Genomic DNA, 26,761 nt, shown 5'->3' on the forward strand with positions numbered 1-26,761 from the left:
TCTTTCACACAAATATTTTTCTCTCTTTAAACCCACCCAAGATGGTGACAATAGACACCATTCCCTGAAAGGGTGGGGACCACTGTCAGAGCTGACTGTCATGTTCTGTGTGCAGAAGCTTCAGGTCCTTTGTGGGTGACACGTGGCTTCCACCACTGCTGTCTAAACCAGAGTCATATGTTTTTATGACTGTGATCTCCACATTTGCTTCCACTTTTGGAGCCTTCAGGCTCTGGCTGGTCTGAACCATACATGAGAAAGAAGTGGAGTTCATGTTTTCTTAGCCAGAAGTCACAAAAAAAAGATAGACACGTGGAAAACACAACCTAAATATAAAAGACATGACAGGGTAAAGTTTGGTGGGGAGGGGTACAAAAAGTTGTTTAATTTATGAAAGCACAGGGACAGGACCCATGGGCAGAAAGAGCTGCCATGATGGTAAATTTTGCAACATGAAGTAAATAAATGAATATACCTGATATCTTTTTACTGACAAGACAATAAAAAGAGTATTTCCATGGAAAATTGGGGAAAAGCCCCAAATAGACATTTCATAAAAGGTAAAATGTAAATGGCCAATGAACATGTAAAAAAGTTCACTTAGTAACTGAAGAAATGCAAAGTAGAACAACCGGGGAGGTCATTTTTATATTTTAGATTAACAAAGATTTGAAAGATTGCTACTACTTAGCTTTGTTGAGAGTGGAGAAGGGGTACGCGTTTGCTATTGGGATAGAAATTGGTACAGCTGGTGCAGAGGGGTAGTTCGGTAATGCAGCCTATATTAAAAGTAAAGATGTGCATAGTTTTTGTCCCCAAAAGTTCATGTCTTGGGATTGACTTCAAGAAAATAGACTAGTAAATAAAGATGTAAGAGCCAGGATTTTTATTTTCCACCACACTGTTGACAGTAGTTGTTTAAAAAAGGGAAGAGTTTATATCCAGAAAAAAATATATCATGTGGCAGTTACCAGTGATGACAGATGACTATTTTGACCTGGAAAGATGATTTTTATTTTATTTTATTTTATTTTATTTTATTTTATTTTACTTATTATTTTTATTATCTTTTAAAGATTAAAAAAATTTTTTTAATGGTTTTTAAATTTATTTTTGAGAGAGAAAGAGTGCAAGTGAGGGAGGAGCAGAGAGAGAGGGAGACACAGAGACTGAAGCAGACTCCAGGCTCTGAGCTGTCAGCACAGAGCCCAGCAGAGGGCTTGAACTGATGAACTGTGAGATCATGACCTGAGCTGAAGGTGGACACTTAACTGACTAAGCCACCCAGGTGCTCCTTAAGATTCTATTTTTAAGTAATCTCTACACCCAGTGGGGTTCAAACTCACAATCCTGAGATCAAGAATCACACTCTCCACTGACTGAGGCAGGTGCCCCCAAAAAGATTATTTTTAAATGAAGAAAGCAGTTGTTCAGTTTACAAAGCAGCATGTGTAGGATGTTTCCATTGTTGTAAATCTGTTGTGTCTATTTTTGTGTATGTGCAGAGAAAAGTTTGGAATGGCCTATAGTAAAATGTTATAATGATTGTGTTGTGGATTTTAAATCTGTTATTAATCAGGGGGACATAAAAGTAATTGTCTTTATTTCTTTATAACTGAATTCATTTTGGCTCTTAAGCCCCCAAAATGTAATATTTCCATTTGAAAGTGACTCAGTTCCTTGTTTAATAGTCAGCTCCTCTTGGGTTCCTAACCACTGGATCCTCCTTCCCTTTTCTCTGGGAATGATTTACCAGCTGCCCGGTCATGAGGAGAGGTATTGGTGATGGTGCTCTCCCTGGTCCTCTAGGTCTCCCTCTCCATGTGCCTGCTCTTCTCAAGGTCCACAAGATCTGTCAGTGCTTTGTCCCCAGTCACGGGCTCTTGTGGGCCCACCATTTTGTCCAGAGCTGATTTGGATGGCCTCTTGGGCTATGGGGGTGGAGTTGCTCTTCTGTGTCACTGCAGGGAGCACCCTCTGAGGCAGTCCTCAGGCCTATCTGCCTAGGTCCCTCTGTAAGGCTGTGTTTTGTACTCTTTCTAATCTCCTGTTGGAGGCAGCCTTCTCTAAAGGACTTGTGTTCTCCTCATGCTGCACCCTGGAAAGTTCTCTCTGCTCTTAGGCCCCCACACCTCCTGGGGCTTCTCCTTTCCCACCCTGCTCTGGGGGTGCAGGATACTGGGTGTGTCTCAGGGACCCTCTGAGTCTCAGCTGTAGCCACTTCCTGCAGTTCTCTCCTTCCATCAGCTGCTCGATTCCTGACCTCCTGTTGAATGAAGCCTCCTCTTCCATTATCAGGAGCTCGTTCCCACGCTGGCTTCAGTGGTAAATTATTTTGTTTATTTTTTAAACTGTTTATTTATTTATTTTGAGAGACAGAGAGAGAGGGGAAGGGGCAGAGAGAGAATCCCAAGCAGGCTCCGCACTGTCAGCACAAAGCCCGATGTGGGGCTCAAACCCTCGAGCCGTGAGATCATGACCTGAGCCGAAGTTGGACACTTAATCAACTGAGCCACCTAGATGCCCCTTTGGTGGTAAATTATCAATGCCTCACCTCCTTCATGCTTTGTCTCACTGTCTTCACAGCCAAGTTTTTAAAAAATTTGAAACTCTCTTCTCTTATAGAAGAGAGTCTTAGTCTTGTAATTGAAATAATGGCTTCCAAGACAATAGACTGCTATAGTTTTGCAAAAATCCTCTTAAAAGTTCAAATTCAAAGGCCAAGGATTTGTGTACAACATCCTTACCCCAAGAGCACATTGTATAGAAAGCTTTTCCCTGGAGCTTGAATGGCACAGATGTGGGGAAAATGGGTTGAAAATGTCCTGTCTATAGCTCAGTGTCAAAGTATACATCCCGCTCTAGTCCTTTTCTGGGATTGGTAGGATTGTGGGTGATTTCCACTCCTTTCTGAGTTTTCGATACTAAACATGTATTTCTTTCATAACAGGACACATGACAAAAGTTCTTTTATAAATAAAGAGGCACTTCCAGGCACCTAGATCTTTAATGGTAAAGGTTTATTCAGTTTTTTGTTTTGGTGTGTATTTTGAAGTTTTGGTACCCTAACCACCTCATCTCATCACAGTGAGTGGACTCTTTGGGAGAAGGGGTGGGGGCAGGCTGGAAGCCATTACAGGATGCACTGTGGGCATCTACTCTGTGAAGGAGGAGAATGACTAGGTACCCTCGGGGGGGGGTGGGCATCTTAAACAACTGTGTCTTTTTCCTTTTAGTATGAAGCAATAGATGTTATTAGAATTGTTACAGGTATTGTAGTACAGAGGAACCGATTTTTAGCACGCGCCCCAACTGAACTTTGAGGGGAGAAATCCTAGCAGAAATGGAATCACGCTGGAATTTCAATCAAAAGTTGGAAGCTCAACTTACAAAAAGATAAAAAGAAAACCCCTTTTTACATCTTAAAGTGACAGCTCTTAAGCTGCAGAACATTTCAAATAATGAAAGTTTCCCCAATCAGCTTCACACCATGCTTGAGCCCTGCTGTGTCCATTCTTGACACTTCAGCAACCTGATTTTTTAAAAAAAAGTTTGACTTCATCTATCCATCTTTTATGGTACTTTATGTTCCCATTTTTTTTATTTTTCTGAATTTGAACTTTGTGAAAGTATTAGCAAAATAATTGTAAAAGCCAGTATCTTGCCCACGTGGAGATCAAGTGAGGCAGGCCCCAGCTTCTACCCCGTTGTCGTCTGGGAGCCAGGGAGGGACTGTGTGGCTGATGGGTTCCCCTGGACCCAGCTCCTGGGTGTTGTAGGAACTGGACTGGCTCCAGCGCAGTGTGAAGTCTGGCCGGAAGTTCCCAGGCCGGAGGCCCCCTCTTGCAGACCTCCTTCAGAAGATGCTGCCTTGGCTGTACCTCACACCCAGAGAGGATGGAAGTCGCACTGGCTTGGGCTGTGGCTAGAGACAGGACAGGTAAGACTGACACAGGACTGAGGTTACAAGCTGCAGGTTTGTGGTGCACCAGCTTAACGTCTTTCTGAGGAAAGGAGGTGGGGAAGGTGACTGTGGGAGTGAAGGGTGTTTCTCAGTGTGGGCAGGGGGCAGGGAGCCTGAGGAGGAGCCTTGTCACATGCAAGAACCCAAGAATCCTAGAGACCACCTTATTTGATCCTCCTTTGCCTCTGAGGAGAATGAGAGGCAGGGAGGGGGCAACATATCTTGGCTGGGGATCCATGGCCAGTTGATGGCAGAGTTGGGATCAGAGCTCAGGTCCTCTGTGTCAATCCGTTGCTTTTCCTGTTTCAACAGGCTGGAAGACCCAGCTCTTCCTGGTCCTGGAAGCCCTGGTTGCTGGGGAGAGGACACTGCCCTGGTCCCCTGGGCAGCTCCCCGGCCCTCAGGGTTCCCCCCAGCTGTCATTAGGATGGAGGGAGACATTAATCTGGTCCCTGTGGGATAGGTCTGAGTTGGGGCAGACGCTCCCTCCCCCACAGGGGCTTGTGATTCAGGAGCAGGAAGAGTCAGAACCTGGGGCTTGAGCTCCAGGAGGGCACGGGGTTCATTGTTTTATTCCCATCTGTAGGCCTTGTGCCTAGAATGTGGCCTGGCCAAAGGCACCCACGTTTTTTTAAAAAAAATGAGTGAACAAATGGATAAATGGCTGTCATGTTAGGGGCTGGCTCTGAGCATATTGGCAAAGTGGGCCAGGTTTGTTCTCAGTGACACTTCAAGCCCATGGTTGCTATGTCTGTCGCTCTCAGGGTCATTTCCCTGTCCTGGGGCACCTGGTCACAGAGGCTGCATCTGACTCGCCCCTCACACTCCAAGGTGCTACCTCTGACTTGGACAATGATAGGGAGAGAGAAGTGCGTCTCCGGAAGGCGGGGTCCGATGATGGTGGGGCTCCTGGCGTCGGAGGAGACAACATTTTTGTGCGGCAAAGTCTGATTTCCCCTGAACCTCAGGAAAGGTTGGGCTTGGTACATCAAATACAGAGCATCAGTGGGTGCAGAGGGTGGCTGCAGCTCCCCTTGAGGGCCTGGGACAGGGCAGGGGAGGTGGGAGCTGGGCTTGGCACCAGCAGCAAGGATTCTGAGGAGAGGGTGTGAGAGAGGCCATTCTTGAAGTGGTGTCGTCAGCGACCCTCAGAAGCCTTGAGCTGTGGCCTGTGAGGAGGAGCATAGGGCAACCAGCAGCACTGGGTACCTCTTCCTGCTTGGGGAGCAGGGGGCTCCCTGTCCCGATGGGTGAGGACCCACCCACCTCTTCCTCCCCTCAACTAGAAAGCCTGGACTCACCTGGCATGGCTTTGAGTTCTCATCAGAAGTGAGGAACGTGGATGCACTGGAGAGGACTGGACGTAGTCCCACACGCCCCCAGGACCTGCCACAGGGACAGCATGAGGGCCTGAGGCCTGTTCCCCATTCCCAGTTCCGAGGGGGACAGGAAGCTCCAGCTGGAAGGGGCAGCTTGCCACCAGCCACCTGGTGGGTGCTCTTGGTGTGAGACCTCTTGAGCCACTCCTGAGCCATGGGCCTTCTGGGTTTAGGGCCTGCAGAGGTAGGGTGCTTGCCCCAGAACACTCACTTCGCACCCCCTGCCGAGCACACACTGCTCAGTGAACGACCCCCGTCCCCAAATGTGCATCAGACCACACTCCTTAAAGCTGCCCTTCCCATATGTCTCCTTTTCTGTTGTTTTGTGGCTTTTTCTTGACCCATCCGAGACTATCTTTTCTGTGTTAAAACAGCATGGGGGGGACCTCCCAGTCCTGGGCCTACCCTCCGGGGGTTGCCCTGGGCCCAGAGGAGCAGGGCCTCTGAAGATCATGGACGAGAGAGGGTGGGGGCTCTGGGATCTGAGGAAAGTCCCAGCACCAGCTGGGAGGGTGAGCATACCTGGCAGGTGGTGTGGGCATCCCCACCCCTGGACACTAGGGTCTGCAGCTGGGGCATGTGCTGCTCCACAAATTGTTCACACTGAGGAAGGGGACAGAAACAGGCGTGGGGTAGAACCGGGCCCATTGCAAGACTCTCCCACCTAACCGTCCTGGCCTCTCCCCTTATCTGGATCTCCCCAGGGCTCCCTCCTGACCCAGTGGAGATCCAGCCATCGGCCTCCACTGAGCAGCTCTGGCTGTGAACGAGCCGGCATGGGCTGAAATGGAGGGTTTCTGTTGGGAAAGCCAGAGACACTGGAGATGAGGGCTTTGAAACTCAGGCACAGGGGCTGACCTGTGCCACCAACTCCCCATCCCCCCCAATTTAAAGCTCTTCTGGTCTTGGCAACCTGATGTTGGTAGGCAGTGGGGAGCCCTAAACATCATTGAGCAGGGCGGTACCATACAGAAACCTGCCTCCTGAGAAGGTAGTCATTAGGCTTCCCTCAGGGTTTTACTTTGTGAAGGGAATTTACTGTATGGACTCTGAGTCCTGGACTCTAGGACCTTCAAGCCCAGCCCTCTCCATAGGTGGGTTTGTCCCCAGTGAGTCACATTGAGAGGAGGGATGGGGCGAAGACAGGACGGGGGCCCTGGAGAGAAGGCCAGGCCCCCTCCTGCTCCAGTGGGCCCTGGTGTTATTCAGCTCCTCATAGATAACTGGGCCTCATTCTTTGCCCAGGAGGGAGGCCTGCAGGTCCTCTGGAGCCCGAGCCCTTCGTCCAGAGGCAACTTGTGACCGTAGCAGGTTTTGCCCTGAGTTATTGTTCCGTGTTTTTTTGGTCCCTGGCCTGTCTGTCTGAGTTCCCCAAGGGCAGTGGTCAGACCACTCTGTGTGTCTCTGACTGGGAAGACTTTCCTGGGCTCAACCGCTACTGTGGGCAGGCCCAGGGTCCCAAGTCCCCCACGTGCCTGTCCCGCACCTTTTGCCTGTCTAGCCAGGAGCTGAGGCAGGCCTGGCGTATTGCCTGCAGCATGGCCGGCCCACTGCTGTTCCCTGCCTGGCTGGTTACAAACATGCAGAGGTGGCACGTGGACTCTTCAGGTAGCCATTCTCCGGGCAGGGACTCCAGAGCTGTGAGGACTAGAGAGGACACAGTGAAGACTGCTCCACAGAGGTACTCAGTTCCTGTCCTGCTTGGTGCAGTGTGGGGGGACTGGGGAGGGGGAGGGCGGTGCAAGGCCAGGGGCAGGGGAAGAGAAGAGTGGGCAGTGGGAGGGGGCTGAGGCAGCAGGCTCACCTGGGCCAGCAGCGTCCTCGTTGGAGCAGCGGAGGACGAGGCCACAGACCAGCTGGGGCAGCACGCGGCCCAGCAGTGCGTCCAGCAGGAGGACGGTGTAGCGCTCGGCCAGGCACTGGCAGATGCCCCCCACCACCAGGGGTACAATGTGACACACCTGGCCCACGGTCATGGCCAGCACACCCTGGGGTGGGGGCAGAGAGAGGGCAGGGTGGGACCTTCCCTGGCAGGATCTACTCCGTGCCTAGCGCTAGTGGTTCTGCCCTGTTCTCTTCTGGGAGGGAGAACGATTATGCCGGGCATTGGAGGGTCCAAGGGGCTTGGCCAGAGTCACTAAGTGAGTGCAGGACCAAGGTGCAGACCCAGCCCTGGGTCCAATGGCCCTGGAATTGCTGATAGGATCATGGCCAGCCCAGATGGGTGAGCGTCACCAAGGCCATATGGTGGCCCGGGGCATAGGTGCAATCAGACCTGTATCTTCTCCCTGCAGACCCAGGGCTTGCTATGTTTCCCTGAAGGTGGATTAGCTCTCATTTGTGGCTTCTGGAGCCAGCATGTCCCTGGTTTCAGGAGCCCCTGGGGGAAGCAAGGAGTTTCCCCAGCCCACGCGGATCCCGAACTCAGCCTCCTAGCTGAAGGGCAAGGAGAGAGGCAGAGGTGACGAGCACTCTGGCTCATTCGCTCATCCTTTATTCATTCAATCAATACGCGTAAAGAAGCTGGATGCCACAGACTGGCCTTGGGTCTACCCCTGCTCGCGGCCCCACTGCCCCCATTGCTGGGAAGGTGGAGTTGGGAGCAGGACACAGTGAACTGCATGTCTCTGGGGTGTCTGACCTTCCGAAGGGATACATTTCACCAAATACTCTCACCTGCTTGTGTCAGAATCCACACTTGGCTGAACCTCCCCACTTTAGTGACAGAGGAGTGGTCCTGCTCTATCAAAGGCCAGCCTGTGGCACACCGGACACCTGCCCCTACCTTCTCAAGTACTTCACCCCTATGTTACACTCTCCCCCCACCTCACTGCTTCTCCCACCTGCTGGCCAGTCTCATCGGCACACAAACATGACTCACTTGTCTCTGCCTCCCTTCCCGGAGAAGCTTCTTGAAGGAATTGTGGATATTTGCCATTCTACTTCTTGCCCTCCCTTCTCCCTGGGGCCCACTCCATTCAGGCCTCTGTCCCCATCTCACTGGTCGTGCCTGCCTCCACCTCACAGCAGCTCTCAGCCCCTCCTTCTTGAAATGCTTCCTTCTCTCTCTGCTTCTGTGACATCACGCCATGCTGTGCCCTCCCCTCCCCTCCCGCTCCTTCCTGGCTGTTGCTTATGCTCTGGTGCTGGCATTTCCCCTTGCTGAACCAGGCCTTCTCCTCCACCCTGTCCACACCATGTCCCTGGATGTCCCTACTCTTTCCCTCAGATTTAAATCTTGTCCACAGCCAGCAACTCTCAGATGGATGTCTCTGGACCTGAGCTTTCCCCTGAGGCTTGGGGGTATTCAGCTACCTGCTTAACATCTCCTTTTGTAGGGCACAGAGGCGTCTTGGACTTCATGGCTAAGGAGCGTTTTAGTTTTCTGGCCAAGCCTGTATATTCTCAAGTTTATGCATCTCAACTGGTGGCATCACCAAAGGGCCCGTTCCTCAAGCCAGTCGTCCATCCTAGATCCTCACTCCCCAGGCCCCTTCCGTCACCCAGTCCCAGTGAGCCCGCCTTCTCTCACCGTGGTGACTGCAATCATCTCCTTAATGTTCTCCTTTCATTCTTGCCTCCCACCTGCCCAATCTGCTCTTCAAACTGTAGGAGAGCAATCTTTCTAAAGCGCGAATCAGATCACGGCATCCCCCTGCTTGAAATCCTTCCAGAGCTGCAGATTGCATTCACAACAAAAGCCAGTGTTTCCTAACTTGGCTTAGATATTTCCGCATGGCCTGGCAGTGCCTGCCCCTCTGTCCCCTTCTCTGACTGCTCTGCCGGGGCCCACCTGCCATGGCCACACTGGCTCTCTGTTCCTCAGGCTTGCCATGCCTGTTCTTGACCGTGACCCTTCGTCTGCCAGGGCCTTGTCCTCTTAATCCCCACCTCCCCAGAAACTCTCCCTGACCAACCAGTTCAGCCCCTCTCGTCATCGGTTTTGATTCTCTGCTCTGAACCTAACTGCAAAAACCCTTTCCCCCCACAGTGCCAACTTGGGAAAGTGGGGACCTTGTCCGCTGCTATGAGCCCTCAGTGCCAGGAAGCCTGCAAGCTGCCATCTGGGAAGAGCTCAGGGGGCAGGGCCTCGCTACCTTGTACCCTATTCCAAGGCAGGGCAGCCCTGGGCCGAGGAGACCCTGGGTGATAGTCACTACAGGTCTGGGATACTCCCAAGTTTGGCACGGGTAAGGATGGGGAATGCACCTGCAGAAATTCTCCTTTTGCCAAATTAAAGCACCTTTTCTACGGAGACAACTGGGATTCTTTGCTATCAGATGATGAGCTGCTGGAGGACAAGACCTGGGTCTTTTTCATTTTTGTTCAAAGTAGGGACAATGCCTGGCATAGATGGGGGGCTTTACAATTGTTGAATGAACCCTAGCTCCCGGAGCCTGAGCCTGAGCTCTGGGGTCCCTTGTGAGGGGGCAATGCACCGATGTCTCCCCCCTGCCTACTTCTCTTGATGGGTATGAGGAAGGTTGGGGGAGGGTAGAGCTGTGGAAGGGCCTGCAGAGCAGAGCAGCTCCGAGTATTCCTGGATGCCTCACCTTGGGAATCACGGCTTGGATTCGCTTGATCAGCATCCTGCAGAGCCAGCAGAAGGGGAGGGGGATGGGGAACCGCTGCTCCATGAGGTCCTTGGGGAGAGAATCGCCTCCAGGTGAGGCCTGCTGGGCTGGACACCAGGAGAAGGCATCCTCCGGGCTCCGCCTCCCCCGCTTCCTCCTTTCCCCTTCCTGCTTTAGGCCCTGCTTAGAGCTTCTTTTCCCTTTCTGGCTCTGTCCTTCCCAGAGCAAACACTTATGGGCCTTGGCTGTGGCCCCAGCTCTCTGGATTCCCATCTGTCTGGTATGAGGGGCCAGCAGTGCAGGGGGCCTCCCTCACCTGTGTATGAGGCCCAGGCCTCGCCTGGAGGGCTCTGGGCAGCACGGGGAGGGTCAGCTTGTCCAGCAGGGGGTCTGACAGCTCCGGCTCTTGCCCTGGCTCCGGACGCTCAGGTCTGCACAGGCCCAGGTACTTGCAGATGACCTTTGGGTTCTAGGGCACAATGCAAGGTGAGGGAGGGAGCCCACTTCCGCCCAGCCTGGCTCAAGGACTTGTACTAAGACCACTGGCTTTGAGCCTGGAGTGGAGACCAGCAGGCTGGTTGGGAGCTGTGGCTTAGGGTTCTGTGGCAAGGGTGGGGGAGCCCAAAGGCAGAGGTGGGACCGTGTGGGGTGTTTGGTCAGGTGTCCGGGAACGTGTGTGAATGAGCACGAGGGTGTATGTTTGTGAGAATGGATGAGTGCAAGCATGGGTGTGAGAGTGTGTTTGTATGTATGAGTGATGGTGTGGGTTCTACATGAGACTGAGTGTGTAGTATGAGTGTGTGTGAAGGGTGTGAGGGTGTGTGGTGGGTCTTTATAAGCCCATCGTGCAGGCCCACTCTGTATGGTATAGCGGAGCAGGTAGGGCTGTGATCTGGGGCACCTGGCTGAGGACCACTGCATTTCCTGGAAAGGCCATGGGTAGGATGTGGGGGGGGGGGCTGGGGTGTTGTATGTGTGGGTAACTTGGCATGGGTGGGCATGGGGGCTGTACAGGGAGGCAGGTTGGAGGTGAGGTTGCTGGGCTCTCACAATCTGGTTCTGGAAATAGTCGATGACCACTGGGAAGTAGGCGTCGAGCATGTGATGGCACTGGGGCACGAGCAGCTTCAAGGGGAGAACGTCACACTCACGCTCCAAGAATTTCCGTATTGAGTCCTGGGAGGCAGTGGGAGGCCAACAAGGTTGGAGAAGGGACAGTCAGGCTGGCCTCTCTGAGATCTGTCCCCACCCAAGTCCCTGGATGCAGGACCACCACCAGGTGGACTGGCCACCCTCTCCCAGGGCTCTAGAGTTCAGAGAGTGCCAAGGAATTAAGTAGTTGGATATAGGGAGGGCCCTTCCCCCTTAGGAAAGACGATTTCTGGCTGTGCTGCTGAGCTCACTCCCGGGGCCCTCTCCTGGCCAGGAGGATCCTGGAGTCCCCAGGCAGACCTGGGCCTCACTTTTGGCCTGGAAATGGCTCCTATAGGGGGCTAACCTCTGTGCCCTGCTCTGTCCCCCAGCTGTTGGCCCATAAGCTTCATCCAGGATTTGGGCCTCATCACCTGTAAAATGACCTCCTTGGTCATCTTGGTGAGGATGCGGACGATGTCCTCGCATTCCTGGCACAGGTCATCCTGGGGAGGGGGCCCCAGGTGGGGCACTTGAGTGGGGGGCATGCCCCTAGCTCAGGTGTGTTAGGCTAACAGAGCAGGTAGAGGCTGACAGGACACTCTAAGGCACAGGCAACTGCCTCCCATCTTATTCCATCCCATCCCATCCCATCCCATCCCATCCCATCCCATCCCATCCCATCCCATCCCATCCCATTCATCCCATCCTATCCATCCCATCTTATCCCATCCCATCCCATCCTATTGATACATCACATCCCATCCATCCTATCCCTCCCCTAGTGGGGCTTGAATCCCCTCAGGTCCATCCAGAGGTTACCCAACACCCTTTATACCAGACTTCCAGTCTCGGTGCATCCATGGGTGGTACTCACAGCTCTTATGTAACCCCAGACTTCCTGTAGGCAGTGCCCCAGCGCTCTACACTGCAAGGCTTGCTCCAGGCTTTGGCACCAGAACTCAGGGCCCCGGGCACAAGTCAGAGATGAGGCGGTCCGGTCAGCTGCAGTTTGGGGCCAGAGCAACCTTGGAATTTAGGCCACATCTGGCACTCTGACTTCACCCAATCTCCAAATCCAATTTACTGGGAGCATTTGGCCATTAAACACGATGAAGTCAGATAGCTCTGCTTTCCTGCTCTAGCGCCCACCAGCTGTGGAACCTTGGACAAGTCCTGGAGCCTCTCCGAGCTCATCTTGAAATGAGGCTATTGTACAAAGTAGGGATATGCCTGCTTCAGAGCCAGAGCTCAGTAAGCGTGGAGATGCCCAGGATGTCTCACCTGGCCCCAGGTGAGAGGGAGGCGAGGAGAGGCTGGGGAGACTCACCAGCGCCTGGGCCACAGAGTGTGGAGAGCAGCAGCAGCCACGGCAGCAGGTGTGATTTGGCCATGTCACCTCCACAGCCTGGATACCCTGCTTGGGCGGGGGCCCTTATAGTAGGCGGGGAGGGGGGGTGGCGGGGGAGGGGTGTGGGGGCAGGGCTCTGTGGGAGCAGCAGGGACCTCAGTGTTTGCCTTTGCCCTGGAGAGCCCTCCAGGTGCTTTGATCCCTGCCTCTTCTGAGCAGTGACACTCCTGCCAGCCACCGTCTCTCCACTACCGACTCCTGCTTGATGCCCAGTTCCCACTCTTCTGTCCTCCTGCCCTGAGTCCCATGAGCCTGGACTACTGGCGGCTTCTGAGTGTCCACATCTGGTCCCATCTCTCTGGGCTATGGAGGAGACTGAGGCAGGGCCAGGGCAACCAGAATGAGCCCCCTCCCATTTCTTCCCCCGTCCCTCAAGCCTCCTCCACTCTTGAGCAAGCTCTGAAGGGCTTCCTGCCTGGCTCTTGACCCTGGGCAAGCACTGAAGGAGCAAACCCAGGACCATCCTAGGCCACCTACCTCCACCCTCTCCTTACTCTTTTCCCAGAAAATTCCTCTGGTTCTAGGGACTCATGATTGTCATTACTCAAGAGAGCATTTACATGAAACAAACAAACAAAACCCCCCAAGGTCCCAAGAGTCTGAGACAAGGCTGTGGGGATGAGATTTCCAGAGTGTCTCTGAGCAGCCCTGTCCAGTGATGCTGCCTATGTCCCCTAGGGACCCCTCCAGGGTGGGGGCTGGGCACAGCTGGTGGTTCAGGAGAAAGAAAGTGTCCTCTGCAGCGGCACAGGCTCCAGGGTCAGGTCCCATGGCGGGGGGGGGGGGGGGGGCGCGCACCCTGGGGACAAGCTCACCACCTGCCAAGGGGCAGACACTACTGCGAGTGCAGGGGTAGAGAGCATTAGCTCCTTGTCACCATCTTGGCGATCAGTTTATCTGATGACTGAGGCACCCTCTGCAGTGGAGGCTCTTGGCACCTGTGTTCCAAGAAGCGCCCTGATACTCATGGTGCCAGTGGGGCGGGAGTTAGTGCCACTGTGCACAGGATGGTCATGTGACACGCTGGGGGTCCCCCAGCCATTTGTGTGGTTTCTGTGGGCCTCAAGCCCCTGCCAATATGAGAAACACAGTTGCCATCAGGGAGCGTGTGTCAATGGGTGATGAAAGATTGGGAACAGGGTGACGTGGGTACACTCCAGGGAGGTGGGACTGGAATGTGCTAGTAGTTTACTAGGTGTGGAACAAAGGAGCCAAGCCGGATGCAATCAGGACTGAGTGAGCAGCAAAGCGGGCTTTGCGGATGGCTGCCTCCAGGGGACACTGCTCAGGGGAGTCTCACAGCTCTAACAAGGAGCCCTCAAGGCCAGTGGCATCCATGGTGGTTTCTCACTTACGTCCCTGGGCAGAGCAGGTTGTCTGGGGTGGGGAGGCTCTGCTTCCCAAGGTCATTTGGGAGCCCAGGCTCCTCCCTCTGTCTGTCTTCCTGTCTGCAGGGCTGGAAGTCCTCCCCGGGATCCTCTACCTCTGGCCGGCAGGGCAGGGAGAGGAAGACTGGAAGATATGAGGACAGTGTGGGGGCTGGGCCTGGGAGGGGTGCCCATCATTTCTGCTGTCAGCTCATTGTCCAGAACTCAGTCAGAGGTTCCTTTTAACCACACGGCAGGCTGGCAGGTGCACTGTTCCTGTTTGCCCAAGGGAAAGGGGAATGGCATTGGACACACAGCATGGTCTCACATCCACCCAAGTGAATACAAAACTGTGTTTTGTAGATAGCAGGTCTGTGGCTTCCATCGAATCCTCCAAGAGGGGTTGGATTCTCCCCACTGCTGAGAATTGTCATCCAAGAGCATAAATTAGAGAAAACCCAGAAAGCCAACCATTGCAGAGACCCTGGCCCAGGTGGCGAGGTGGCGGGGGGAAGCAGGCAGCAGTGCGGGTGCCCTGCCTCATGGTCCCCAGGATGGTATCCGGGTCCCCTTGCTCTGACACCACTGTCACCACCATATCTGATTAAAGTTTGGCTTTTCATGGGGTGTGGATGCAGCCTGCACAGATCTGTCCACTGCCCAAATTCTGGAAAAAAAACAAAACAAAAAAACAAAAAACTCCAAACACTGTTAGCCATCCAGGATCTGGGACCCTCATGAACTTGAGTTTCTTGATAAGAGATGGCTCCCCTCTTGGTATGTAGACAATTGACATTTCTGAAGGCCAGTTCCTGGTGATCACTCTGTTTTCACTCCTGCCTCCTGCCTCTCACTATGTCTACACTGGTCTGGGTCCCCATTGCACCCACCAGTCTTTTCTTGCCTGCCCCCAGCAAGAAAGTGGCTTCGGCACCCTCCTGGAAGCAGAAGGCCCGTGGATCATCTCACTCCATCCCCGGCCAGAGCCAGCTAGACACCTGCCCCAAAGAGAATCAATCCACAGGCTCCGTGGAGTCCACTGGAGTTTGAATTGGGAGATCAGAGCTGTGTCAGCTGCTGGTGGGACAGCAAAGGTGTAAAGAGTCAAATTAATGGTGCATTGCAGAGAGGGGACTCAACTACTGAAGGCGCAGTGGCCTGCAGCAAATGAAGCCTCCCTTCACACCCTCTAGGGTGGCTGTTCTTAAAAAGCCAGAAAGGACAAATTGTTGGTGAGGATGTGCAGAACTGGAAAGCCAGTGTGTTACTGGCGGGAATGTGAAGAGATACAGTTGCTGGAAAAGCAGACTGTGCAAAACAGTTCTTCGCAAAGTTGTCCCTGCACTTAACTGCCACCGAATGATGTACCTAAAAATGGTAAAAATGGTAAATTTCATCTATGTATATTTTACAACAATTCTGAAAAATTGATGATAGGAGGAAGAGAGAGAGAGACAGAGAGGGAGAAAGCCAGCTGGGGTGGAGCAAAGTTTGTTTTTCTTTTTTCTTTCCTTTTCTTTTGTAAATGATTTCATTTTCTTTTTTTTAAGTTTACTTATTTTGAAAGAGAGAGAGAGTATGCGTGCACATGAGCAGGGGATGGTCAGAGAGAGAGGGAGAGCAAGAATCCCAAGCAGGCCCTGAGGCAGGGCTTGATCCCATGAACTGTGAGATCGTGACCTGAGCCAAAATGAAGAGTTGGATGCTCAACTGACTGAACCACCCAGGCTCCCCAGTAAATGAATTCATTTTTAGTGCAGTGTAGTTGCCAGGCTTGATTCTCTGTGGAAAACGTGAGGAGTCTGGGCTAGAGAGAACTGGGGGCTGACATGGACAGCAGGTATGTGCTGTTACAGGTTCTATGACCAAATCTCTGGGGTGTCCGTGTGGAGATGCAGGCAAGAGCCCACTTCCTTGTCACTCCTCTGTGGCTCTGGGCTGCGTCCATGTGACATCGCTGCTCAGCACAGGCTCTGGGCTGCTCACCAGGGGCTTAAGACTGTTGTCCCTCACCATCCCCATCCCCATCTGGACTTGATTTATTCCCATGCAGTTTATGGTTTAGGGGTAAAACCCAGGGAATGCCTGGAAATACTACCTTGGGAGGCCTCATAGCATTGCTTCTTTCTTCTAAGTTCTTTCCAATGATGGAATTTCCCTGGGGAGGGAGGGAGGGCAGGGAAGCTTGGAGTGTATAACAGAATTCTCACTGATTCATTCATTTGACCAAATACTGGTTAATGGTCTGGGAGTTGGAAGCACAGTGGTCACTGTCCTTGTGGACCTCAAGTGCCTTGGGGGCCACAGAGCAGTGATTAGAGTAGGGGCAGCTGCTAGGCCCGGGAAGAGAGGGGAGGCTCTCTTGGCAGGGTCGGGGGGGGGGGTGGTGGCGGGACCACTGGGCAGAGACTTCAGGAAGCCTAGGAGTTGGGCTGGTCAGATGGGTGTTGGGATCGGAGAAGCGCTCCGGGCAGAAGGAGCATCTCCTGCAAAGGCCTGGGAGGGAGCACGCTGGGCTGGTATGGGGCTTGTTTTGTTCTCATTCGATGGAGGAGGCAACTGAGGCTCCTTGCAAATAGTGACTGCAGAATATGGGGCTCAGTGTGTGGTGATGGCTGGCCTTTTAGCCTCTGCCCCATGTGGGAATACATTTCTTTTGTTTTAATTCATTCAGTTTGGTAATTTGCAAGGGAGCTCTCAGAAAGCACACAGTTGCCCACCATACTCAGCCCGTCCATCTCCGTCTCCTACACCAACAGCCTTTGCCTACGCTTGCAAATCCGAATTAACATCTGCCATGTACAGGGCCTCATGGTTACTGGTCAGCGTTGCTGTGCATGTTTTTGTTTTCTGTGACCAAAGGGTCTGATACAGGTAGAGGCTGTGGTGTCTAAAGGGGGTGTCTCTCTATAGAATGGGCACCCCCCAAATGTGGGGCAACGAGTGAGTCCAAGCTGGTGGCAAGGGAGGTGAAAGAATTCACCAGAGGCAGAACAAAGGAGACAGAAGTTTATCGAATGTACTGCATGTGAGTGGCGTGCAGGACAGCAGAGGAGAGGCTGCCTGCAAGGAGGTAGTGGAAGGAGGCTGTTTTTAAAGAGGGAAGGTGAGGGGCGCCTGGGTGGCGCAGTCGGTTAAGCGTCCGACTTCAGCCAGGTCACGATCTCGTGGTCCATGAGTTCGAGCCCCGCGTCAGGCTCTGGGCTGATGGCTCAGAGCCTGGAGCCTGCTTCTGATTCTGTGTCTCCCTCTCTCTCTGCCCCTCCCCCATTCATGCTCTGTCTCTCTCTGTCCCAAAAATAAATAAACGTTGAAAAAAAAATTAAAAAAAAAATAAATAAAGAGGGAAGGTGAGGAGGGATGGCAATATTTGGAATTTTCTGTTATTTGGTAACTGTGCCTGGTTGTAAGTAGCCCATTGTTCAGTGGGGCCTATGGATATTTTGAGGTGGGTTGCCCCGTGGGCTGCCCCATGGGCCTCTCTGTATTCAGCCAGGTGGTCACTGTGGGCCCTTTATACATTCATTCCATCTTTCAAGCCTGTTTGCCTAAAAACGGTCTCTATAGAGGCTTTTGGGAAGAACACAGTTTCTGGGTATTAGGAGAGCTGAGTCTCTGCCCTAGTGTCTGCTCCATGATTAGGTTAAGCCCATCCCCTTTACCAGTAATTACTTTGGGGTAAACATGTGTTCACGTTCTGGTCCAGCAGAAGTCCTCCGGGGGCTGCAAACGTGGGTGTATTTCTGAGCAATGTGTCCTTCCTGGTTAAAAGACAGTTGGGAACAAAATGCTTCTTTCTCCCTGTGGACATGCCCATGCAAAGATGTGATGTTGGAGTGATAGCCACCATACTGTCCCAAGGAAGGAGAGACAGGAGAAGCCCAGAGAAACAGTTCGGAGTCCTGACCTGTCAGAATTAAGTAATTCTGAATGCTTTTTGACTGCTCATACAATTTCTAGTGAGATATTTCTTGTGTGCAGCCCAAATAACCTAAACCAAAGACAGAATGAAGGGAAGAAGGAAGAAGGGAGAAAGCAAGAGAAGAAGGAAGTCAGCCAAATCTTTCCATCTTTTCTACGCAGATTAAATTCCATATCCTCCAAGGGGGTCTCTGAGTTCCCCCCACTGGAGTCCATCTCCCCTCCTCTTGTCCCCATTGAGCATCTGTCATTTGTGACAGCTCTTTGCTGTCAGGTTGCTTTCCTGGAAAGAGTGGGTCAGGCACTGTAACAGAGCAGTGGACGAGGCAAGATTCAGGTAGCAGGGTACATACTGACAAAAGCCAATATCCAAGTGAGGCCATAGGGGAAGCCAGAGTCATGTCAGTGATTCTGGGATGGAGCTGGTAGGTGAGGGTGGTGAGGGGGGAGAGGTGGACTCAGAAGGGGTCTAAGAAGCCCACTTTGAAGGCCTCTGGAGCCAAGGTCTCACCAATCCTAGAAGCCAGAGATGCAAGTTGCCAGTGACTTTGGAGCTTCTCAAAGGATGGGGCCCATGTAGGGGTGATGCTGGGATGGGAGATTATGAGAAGTTTGTGAAGTTATGAATAGAAGATGGACATGAGGCAGAAAAGGAGATAAAAGAATTAAAATCTGAGAAAAGAGGCCTGGGTGAAGCTGGGCCCCTCTTGTGGCCTGGGAACTTGAGAAATTGGTCAGGGGCAGTTCCGATGAGGTTTGCTAACTCTATGAGAAACCCTTGATCTCTCCTCTGTGTCACACTCTGAGTTATCACTCAGGTGGTGGGGACCATGTGGTCTGGAGTGTGAGCTCAGTTTTGATCAGGAACACCAGAGAGGTTCAAGAATCAGCCCTCCCCATCTGCAGTGCCTAGTTGATCAGAGTGGTGCATTCAGGAGCTTCTATCCAAAACACAAAGCAGGTATGCTGGTCATTTCTAACCAACAGTCAGGCTTCCAGGGTCAGGAGGCTGCCCAAGCATTGGAAAGGGCTTTTAGAGTCAGTTGATACATAAAGTATGTCTGGAACATGTAGTTTAGAGGTATCCAGAGAGATGCATCCAAAATATTAGAGGAACCTATACCATGTGGAGCTCCTTCCAGTCATCCATCCATCCATGCATGCATCCAACCCATGTATCATTCAGATTTCCTTCAGTCACTTCTTCCTTCCAGATCAACTCCATCCATCCATCCATCCATCCATCCATCCATCCATCCATCCAAAAAAACACAAGGAAGTAATGGACATGTCCACCTTCTTGACTGTCTCAACAGATTGATAGGTGCAGAGATGTAACAAAACTGACAAAGTTGTATACAACAAATGTATGCAGGTGAGTGTACTTTAACTATATCTCAAAGTTGGAAAAAGAAAGGTAATTAGTATGTACCGGAAGGTCAAAATTGATAATAACTCAAAATATCTATCAACAGGACAGTAGATAAATTATGGAATATTTACACAGTGGGATAGTGCCTGGCAATAGAAACGAACAAACTCCTCACGCACACAATAGCATGCATGAATCTCTTACACATTAATGCTGATCAGACGTCAGACACAAGAGAATGCATTATGTCTCATTCTATTTACGTACATTACAATACTAGAGAAAACAGGACTATAGTGTTAAAGAGCATGTGCTCAGATGATTACTACAGAGTCAAGCAAGGTCATGAGTACCATTAAGGTCAGGGTAGCATTGCCATAAGGGAAGAGATGGAAGGGACTTCTGGGGTGCTGGCAGGGTTCTTGGCCAGAGTGGTGGTTACAGAGATGTTTCCTTCAAAGGAAACAATTGAGCTGCCCATTTTGTTTTGTGCACATTCCTGAATATGTTTTCCATTCCAAAATTAAGAACGGAACAATGTATGTGTACTATGCTTGTATGGAAAGATAAAAGAAAGTTTTAACAGTAGTTTCCCCTGAGGAAGAGGCTATGGAATAGTGGGGTATGGTGGTGGGGAATGATTATATTTGATTTCCTTGTGCTTTTTGTAACTAAAAAATTTAAAGATTTTCCTCATGCTATCCATAAATAGAAGTGAAAAATTTTAAATCAGCAACTCGTTGATGGTAGAACAGAGAAGGGAGAAAGAGCTCTCCAGTGGCAGGTGGTAGCATGGGGATCCAAGCAGAGTAGAAGAAAGAACCAGAAGGATGGCTGTGGGCATTTGTGAGTATGTGTGTGTTCAGTGGTACACAGAAAGATGGTACTTGCAGAGATGCAAAGCAGAGAGGGACTTGATCCGCTATTGCTGGCATTGAAGACAGAGGGGGTCATGAGCCAGGGAATGCCAGCAGGCTCTAGGAGCTGAGAACGACCCTCAGCTGACAGACGGTAAGCAAATGGGAACTTCAGTCCTACAAGCCCAGGAAACTGAATTCTGCCAACAACCTGAATGACCTTGGAAGTAGATTCTTCCCAGATAAGAGCCTGAGCAGCCAACACCTTGATTTGGCCTTGGGAGACCCAGAGCAGAGGAACAGGTTGAGTCCACCCAGATTTCAGAAGAAGGAATGGTCAGGCCCTAAACGGGTGTTGTGTTAAGCTAGTATGTTTATGGTAATTGCTACAGCGACAAGAGAAAATTGATATAGCCATGGGCTGACGAGGGCAATTGAAGTGATTTCTCACCATGTTGCATGAGGGGGCCCTTGGAGACAACACTGTATGGGTCAGGGGCTTCTGGAAACAAAATGGAGAGAAACTCATAAAGGACACTGAGAGGCTGCATTTAAAAAAATTTTTTTTAATGTCTTTATTTTTGAGAGAGAGAGAGAGACAGAGTGTGAGCAGGGGAGGAGCAGAGAGAGGGAGACACAGAATCTGAAACAGGCTCCAGGCTCTGAGCTGTCAGCACAGAGCCCGACACGGGGCTCGAACTCACGAACTGTGAGATTATGGCCTGAGCCGAAGTTGGACGCTTAACCAACTAAGCCACCCAGGTGCCCTGCCCTAAGGGGCTGCATTATTGACCCAACTCCACTTGGACATGGGGAGTGATGGGAAAGACTGGCATTCAGCCTCCCAGCATAATCTGAGTCACCTTGACCATGATCTACTCTTCAAAGGTACGACTGCATCCTGCTGACCACAGCCCTGGCAGTTTCAATCATCGGGTTAACAGAAGGAACAAACGCATGTGCATGTGTGTATGTGTGCGCATGCATGAGCGCTCGCCACACTCCCAGGGTACCCTGAATATATAGAGGACACAGTGCAGTGACGGAGATGCTCATCTCTGGTAGAGTATGTTAGTCCACTGCCACTTCTGTCTTTTACAGGAGGATTACAGGGATAATGAAAGCTGTCTCAGGCAGGGCTCAGTGCAGAAAACAGGACAACACCAGGGCTCTCAAGAGGAAGGGACTTGAAAGAAGGAATTACGTCCTTACAAACTCTAAGTAGGACTAAGGAGCTGGTTCTGGATTGGGCCTCAAGGAATAGGCCTAGAGCAATAGGTGTCTCTGAGGTTGCCCCTGAGTTCAGAGTTCAAGGACACACATCCAAAGCTGCCGTCTGGGGATTGCAAAGCCCAACTTAAGAAGCCTTTGGGTACTGGTAGGCCTCCTTCTCCCAAACCTCACATTTCCAGGACATTGCGTACCAGCCAAAACAGTCAGAAAGAGCCGGAGAGGCGGCCCTTGGGGTCAGCCTCCCACACCCCACAGGGTTGCATCTGTCTGTAGATCCTGATTTCCTCCAGACCCAAGGTGCAATGAGTTCTGAGAAATGTGAGTGCAACTTTTCAACCTCTCCAGCAAGAAGGAGGGAAACACGAAGGGTGAGTCTAACCACCCAAAGATAGACTTTGGGTAGCCACCCAAAGGTCTTTGTTCTTGCTTTCTTCTCTCTCGTTTATATTTTGAGCGGTGAGCTACTGCTTGGAGTTCCTTTTTTTTTTTTTTTTTTATTATTTGATAAAAATGTTTACTTAAGTTTGTATTTAGAGTTAACGGTGAATCTCATGTTTACAGAAAGCTTGCACAGAGTACTTCGTCGGGTAACACAAATATCAGTATGGCCAAATGTTAACTCATTTCACTGATTGAATCAAAGTGATATTGGTAATATACAGTGTTCCCAAACAAGTGTAAACACACTTCCTAGAGTTATTTTATTTGTAAAAGAAAACATTATGTAATAAATAGAATTATATCCCCAAAAGATACATTATGAAAAAGTATAAAATTTAGGGGGGAAACCTTCAGTTCAGTTCTTTTTTTATACGTCCCAGCTCATCATTCTTTCCCATTTTAAAAAGGATTCTTATTGTAGTTGTAAGTTTTGATCAGTGTTAAGGGTAAAACTGATTTGTTAAGTCATTCACAAATTATTAAAAATTTTTAAATGTTTAGTTTTTGAGAGAGAGAGAGACACACACAGAGTGAGAGTGGGGAGGGGCAAGAAAGAGAGGGAGACACGGAATCTGAAACAGACTCCAGGCTCTGAACTGTCAGCACAGAGCCAGACATGGTGTTCGAACCCACGAACCAGGAGATCATGACCTGAGCCGAAGTCGGACGCTTAACCAACTGGACCGCCCAGTGTCCCCAAATCATTCATATATTATTATTGATCATGAACTGTAAGTGGAACAAAGCAGCATTTCCAGTTGACAAATGCAACCTCAAGTATTTTGATGTCTCTTAAAACTGTAGCAACGAGAAAACTATTGACAAAGTACAACCAGGGATTGGTCTTCCCAAAATACACTGGAGTGTGTACTTTAAGTAAAAGGATGATTGCTTGAAGTAGCAGAGTTGGTAAGCAGGTACCAAGAGAACACAGGATCAGTTTGGAGAAGAGTATTTTCTAGAGCTCACATTATAATTGGATGGGATGAAAAGGGAAAATACAGGATAGTCTCGCTCACAGAGGAAGTCACCCCAGCAGCCTGTATTGAGGTCATAACTTCTGACCAGAGGTTCCAGAAACCAAACATAGAATCATCACTGTGGAAAATAACGGCGGTAATCCTGAATGCTCACATAGAGAGCACCGTGAAAGAAGAAAGCTTCTGTGCCTCAGGCTTTGATCAGTTGCTGGATCTCTCAAAACATCAGCAAGGACCAAAATCCAAATTAAAATTATTGTAAAGAAAAAATGAAATTACAGTAAAGAAATAAAAATAGGTTTTGACACCTGAGTGGAGAGTTGGTGATTTTAGAGAAATGCAGGTGCTAATCTGCACAAACTATCAGGAAAGCTGGATAATGCAAAAAGCTGGCAGTAAAGGGAATCATTGGAGTAAATAGGCAGATGTAAATAATTGGAGTACAGAGGCCTCCAGAGCCTGAGGCCTAAAATTACACATCCCTGAAATAGAACACAGTGGAAGTGGTCACTGAAAATCAAAGATGGATGAATGCTAGTGAAATGTACACGTAGTCCATAACATTTGGAAGGGCGTTTTTATTCTCATTCCAACTGTGAGGACATTTAGTGCTGTTTCCCCAAGTATAACCAAGTAGAGCACAGTTAACATGGAGGCGCTGGTTCGGTCCAGTGAACAGAGCCATTCTGTAAAGTGAAAGCAGTCGTGTGTAGTTAAATTTCAGGCGGTCTGCTGAAATACACACACTCAAACCCTGCTTCCCTGTTTTCTCTCCTGTGCTTTCTTTGCTGGGTCTTTCTGTGATGGTCTTCTGATTTCATTTCCTTTTTACTGCCTTTCATGAACTTCTGGTTCCCTGCATTCATTTTGTTGTGGCCACATGCCCCACGAATAAGCTCAGGGTCCTGGCACAGTGTGGGAGGAGGAACGATTCCTCGCAGCTCAACCTTCCTGGGAAGGCAGGTCTGTCCCGTGGCTGCGCCTGGGAGATGCTGAGGAAAGGTCCTGTGGTCACCTTGGCAGCCGCACTGCTGGAGCTTGGTTCCTGTGCCTGAGATTCTTCCCAGGACACTTTTGAGAGACACAAAAGATGACTTGGAAGAACAAAAGGCCATGCTATGCTCATGGTTGGAAAAGTGACTAGAAAGGCGTAAACGTTCTTCATGTCAATGTTTCATTCTAACAAAATTAAAATGAGAATTACAATGTGATATTTTACTTATTGATTTAATTTCTAAAGTTAAGTATTGTCTTTAGTAGTTCATATATATTTAGTATATAAGGTATGCTTTATATATACTTTTGGTATATAAATTATTAGAGTAATTAAAATATCTGCAGTGTAATTTCATTTTTCAATTGATTAATTATTTAATTAATTAATTATCCCCCCCCCCCAACAACAACATAGTTGACACACAGTATTACATTAGTTTCAGGTGTACAACATAGAGATTTGACAGTCTGTATGTCACCACAGGGGAATCTACCAGCCATCACCATGCGATGTTATTGCAATACCATTGACTATATTCCATACGCTGTACGTATATTCCTGTGACTGTTTTGTGCCTGTGACTGATTCGGTCCATTACTGTATCTCCCACTCCCCTTTTTCCATTGTGTCCATCTCCTCAAGATGCTCCCCTCAGGCAACAATCAGTTTGTTCCCTGTTTTTATAGATCTGGTTCTGCCTTTTATTTGTTTTTTCATTTGTTTTGCTTTTAAGATTCCACATATAAGTGAGCTCATATGGTATTTGTCTTTCTCTGTTTTACTTCACTTGGCATGACACCCATAGGTCTATTCCACGTTGTTGCAAATGGCAAGATCTCATTGTGTTTTTGGCTGAGTCAAATTCCACTGTGTGTATATACTACACCTTCTTCATCCACTCATCTATCCATGGACACTTGGGTTGCTTCCATATCTTGGCTATCGTAAATAATGCTGCAGTAAACATAGGGGTGCATGTATCTTTTTGAATAGTATTTTTGTTTTCTTTGAGTACATACCAAGTAAAAGAATTACTGGATCATATGGTGTTTCCATTTGTAATTTTTTGAAGAACCTCCATCCTGTTTCCAAAGTGGCTGCACCAATTTACAAGCCTGCCAACAGTGGGTGAAGACTCCCTTTTCTCCACACCCTCAGCAACACTTGTTATTTCTTGTCTTTTTGATTCTAGCCATTTGATTTGTATTTCCTTGATGATTTGTGATGTTGAGCATCTTTTTTCTTTTGCAAGAGAGAGAGAGAGAGGTAGTGGGGTTGGGACAGAGAGGGGGTGTGACCTGTGAGCTCACAGCTTGTGGGTTTGAGCCCCGCGTCGGGCTCTGTGCTGACAACTCGGAGCCTGGAGCCTGCTTCAGATTCTGTGTCTCCCTCTCTCTCTCTCCCCCTCCCCTGCTCATGCTCTGCCTCTCTCTGTCTCTCAAAAATAAATAAATGTTAAAAAATATTTTATAAAAAAAGAGAAACAACTATAAAACCTAGAAGAAAACAAGAGGATACCTTCATGGCCTTGGAGAAAGCCAAGATTTCTTAAAGAGGGTACACAAAGCAATGACATTCACACAGGAAATCCTGAAGGGTCTGGGCTTGACTTGCAATGGGCCGATCCAGGGGACCCCATGAGTAGGAAGAAAATAGGACCTGTCTAGGTGCTCTTCACTGGGACTCCAGAGACTTGGGTGGAGGCTTGTGACTACTGAACCTCATCCTGTATCCCTCAACTCCCCAGGCAAGAACTTACTGGACTATCTGGTCTTACCAAATACCCACAACAGAGATAGAAATGAGCCACCCTCCAGAGGCTTTTCCCCTTCATTAATGTGGTCTTCACACATTAGACCGAGGTCTGTACATGTGGTTAGAGAACAGGAAGCCTGCTGACAGCCGGGAAGCAACGCCTGGGCTGGCTGTGAGAGGGGTAGCAGCTCCACACTGGACACCTAGATAGGGACAGTGTGAGATGGGGGAAAACTTGGACTGTGGAGTTGGCCAGACCTAGGTTCTCATCCCCAGCCTTATCCTGTTAGGCTATGTGCCCTTGGGGCAATTCATTGGCCCTCTGAGTCCTGGTTTCCATACCTGAGGTGAACCAGTCTAACATCATTTGATCATTTGGTCTGAGGGCTGTCCTAGGCATGGTGGGGGGGATGCTGTCAGCAGGAGCGAACCTGCCCTTGCGTGGGCCACTGTAGCTGCACACAGTGCAACACTTCAAACTTACCTTTTCACAAACAAGCTCCTTTTCCTGCTTTTCCTGCTTCCCAACCAGCCCTCAGCCTCCTAGGCCTGAAATATTGTAAGACTTTGGCCTTCTGTCTCCTCTATTTCCTGTATATCCTATCAAGTCTTCCTTCAAAATGCCTTTTAGCAAGAAGTCCTCCTGTAGCCCGTACTGCTACTGCCTACTGATTCCTGTTGCTTGCCCTCCTTCCTGGCAGAATCCCAATTTTGTTCGAAGTGACAATGAAAGTCCAACAAAAGGCTTTCTTCCTTAAAGGCCTTTGCAGCTGGGGGTAGCTCTGAGACCCATGCATGAGATGGAGGCTAATGGGTTCTGGGAAAGATGTGCTTCCCTTAAATAGGTACCACCCCTTCCTGATTCATTCTTTCTATTTTCCCATCTGGGATGGAGGACCTATGCAGCCATCTTGAGATCTTCTCTGAAGACCTTATCCGAAGAAGGCATCGTATCACTCACATAGACTCTTGCATCAGCCATCAGAGGGCTTTTCCCAATTTCTGCTCTGCCAGAAAGCATTGTGAAAGCATCGTGGTGGACACACGAGGCCAAAATCAAAGGACTCCAGATAGCTCATCCTTAAAGTAGAACAGTAAGCAACCTGTGGAAATGAGGAAGGAAATCTACATAGACTGATGTGGAACCATATTCATGATATTTTGTTAAACTAAAAAGGTTGCTTAAAAGTAACCTTTTTGGTATATAATTATAAACATAAACTCATTCTGAAGTATATGCATTTTAAAGTGTGAATGGATATTCCTGTGAATCTTCAACAGGGTCATTACATCTGCCTGATGAATTCTAGGTTGTATTTGTTTTCTCTTATCTGATTAAAATATTTTTCAATAAAAATAGAAGTAGTGGACAAAAGAAC

General features: G+C 49.8%; 1 protein-coding gene across 4 annotated transcripts; it reads right to left on the minus strand.

Annotated features, from left to right (window-relative positions):
• Window positions 1-3,863: 3,863 nt before the first annotated feature.
• On the minus strand, window positions 3,864-12,469 carry SFTPB (surfactant protein B). Of its 4 annotated transcripts, none has more exons than XM_030311024.1 (11): window positions 12,379-12,469; window positions 11,926-12,053; window positions 11,483-11,554; window positions 10,968-11,093; window positions 10,234-10,386; window positions 9,897-9,986; window positions 7,148-7,331; window positions 6,830-6,990; window positions 5,866-5,946; window positions 5,266-5,350; window positions 3,864-3,925 (listed from the first exon to the last, which is right to left on the minus strand). In XM_030311024.1, exons 1-10 carry the CDS (start codon window positions 12,440-12,442, stop codon window positions 5,288-5,290), a joined length of 1,122 nt encoding a protein of 373 aa, XP_030166884.1. In that variant the 5' UTR covers window positions 12,443-12,469; the 3' UTR covers window positions 3,864-3,925; window positions 5,266-5,287. The 4 variants fall into 4 exon arrangements, with proteins under 4 accessions (XP_030166884.1, XP_030166886.1, XP_030166883.1 ...); XM_030311026.1 differs by lacking the exon at window positions 3,864-3,925 and adding an exon at window positions 5,067-5,133 and having other exon boundaries at window positions 7,148-7,262; XM_030311023.1 differs by lacking the exon at window positions 3,864-3,925 and adding an exon at window positions 5,067-5,133.
• Window positions 12,470-26,761: the final 14,292 nt, after the last annotated feature.

Source organism: Lynx canadensis, chromosome A3 (assembly GCF_007474595.2).
Source record: "Lynx canadensis isolate LIC74 chromosome A3, mLynCan4.pri.v2, whole genome shotgun sequence".
NCBI classification, from domain to species: Eukaryota; Metazoa; Chordata; class Mammalia; order Carnivora; family Felidae; genus Lynx; species Lynx canadensis.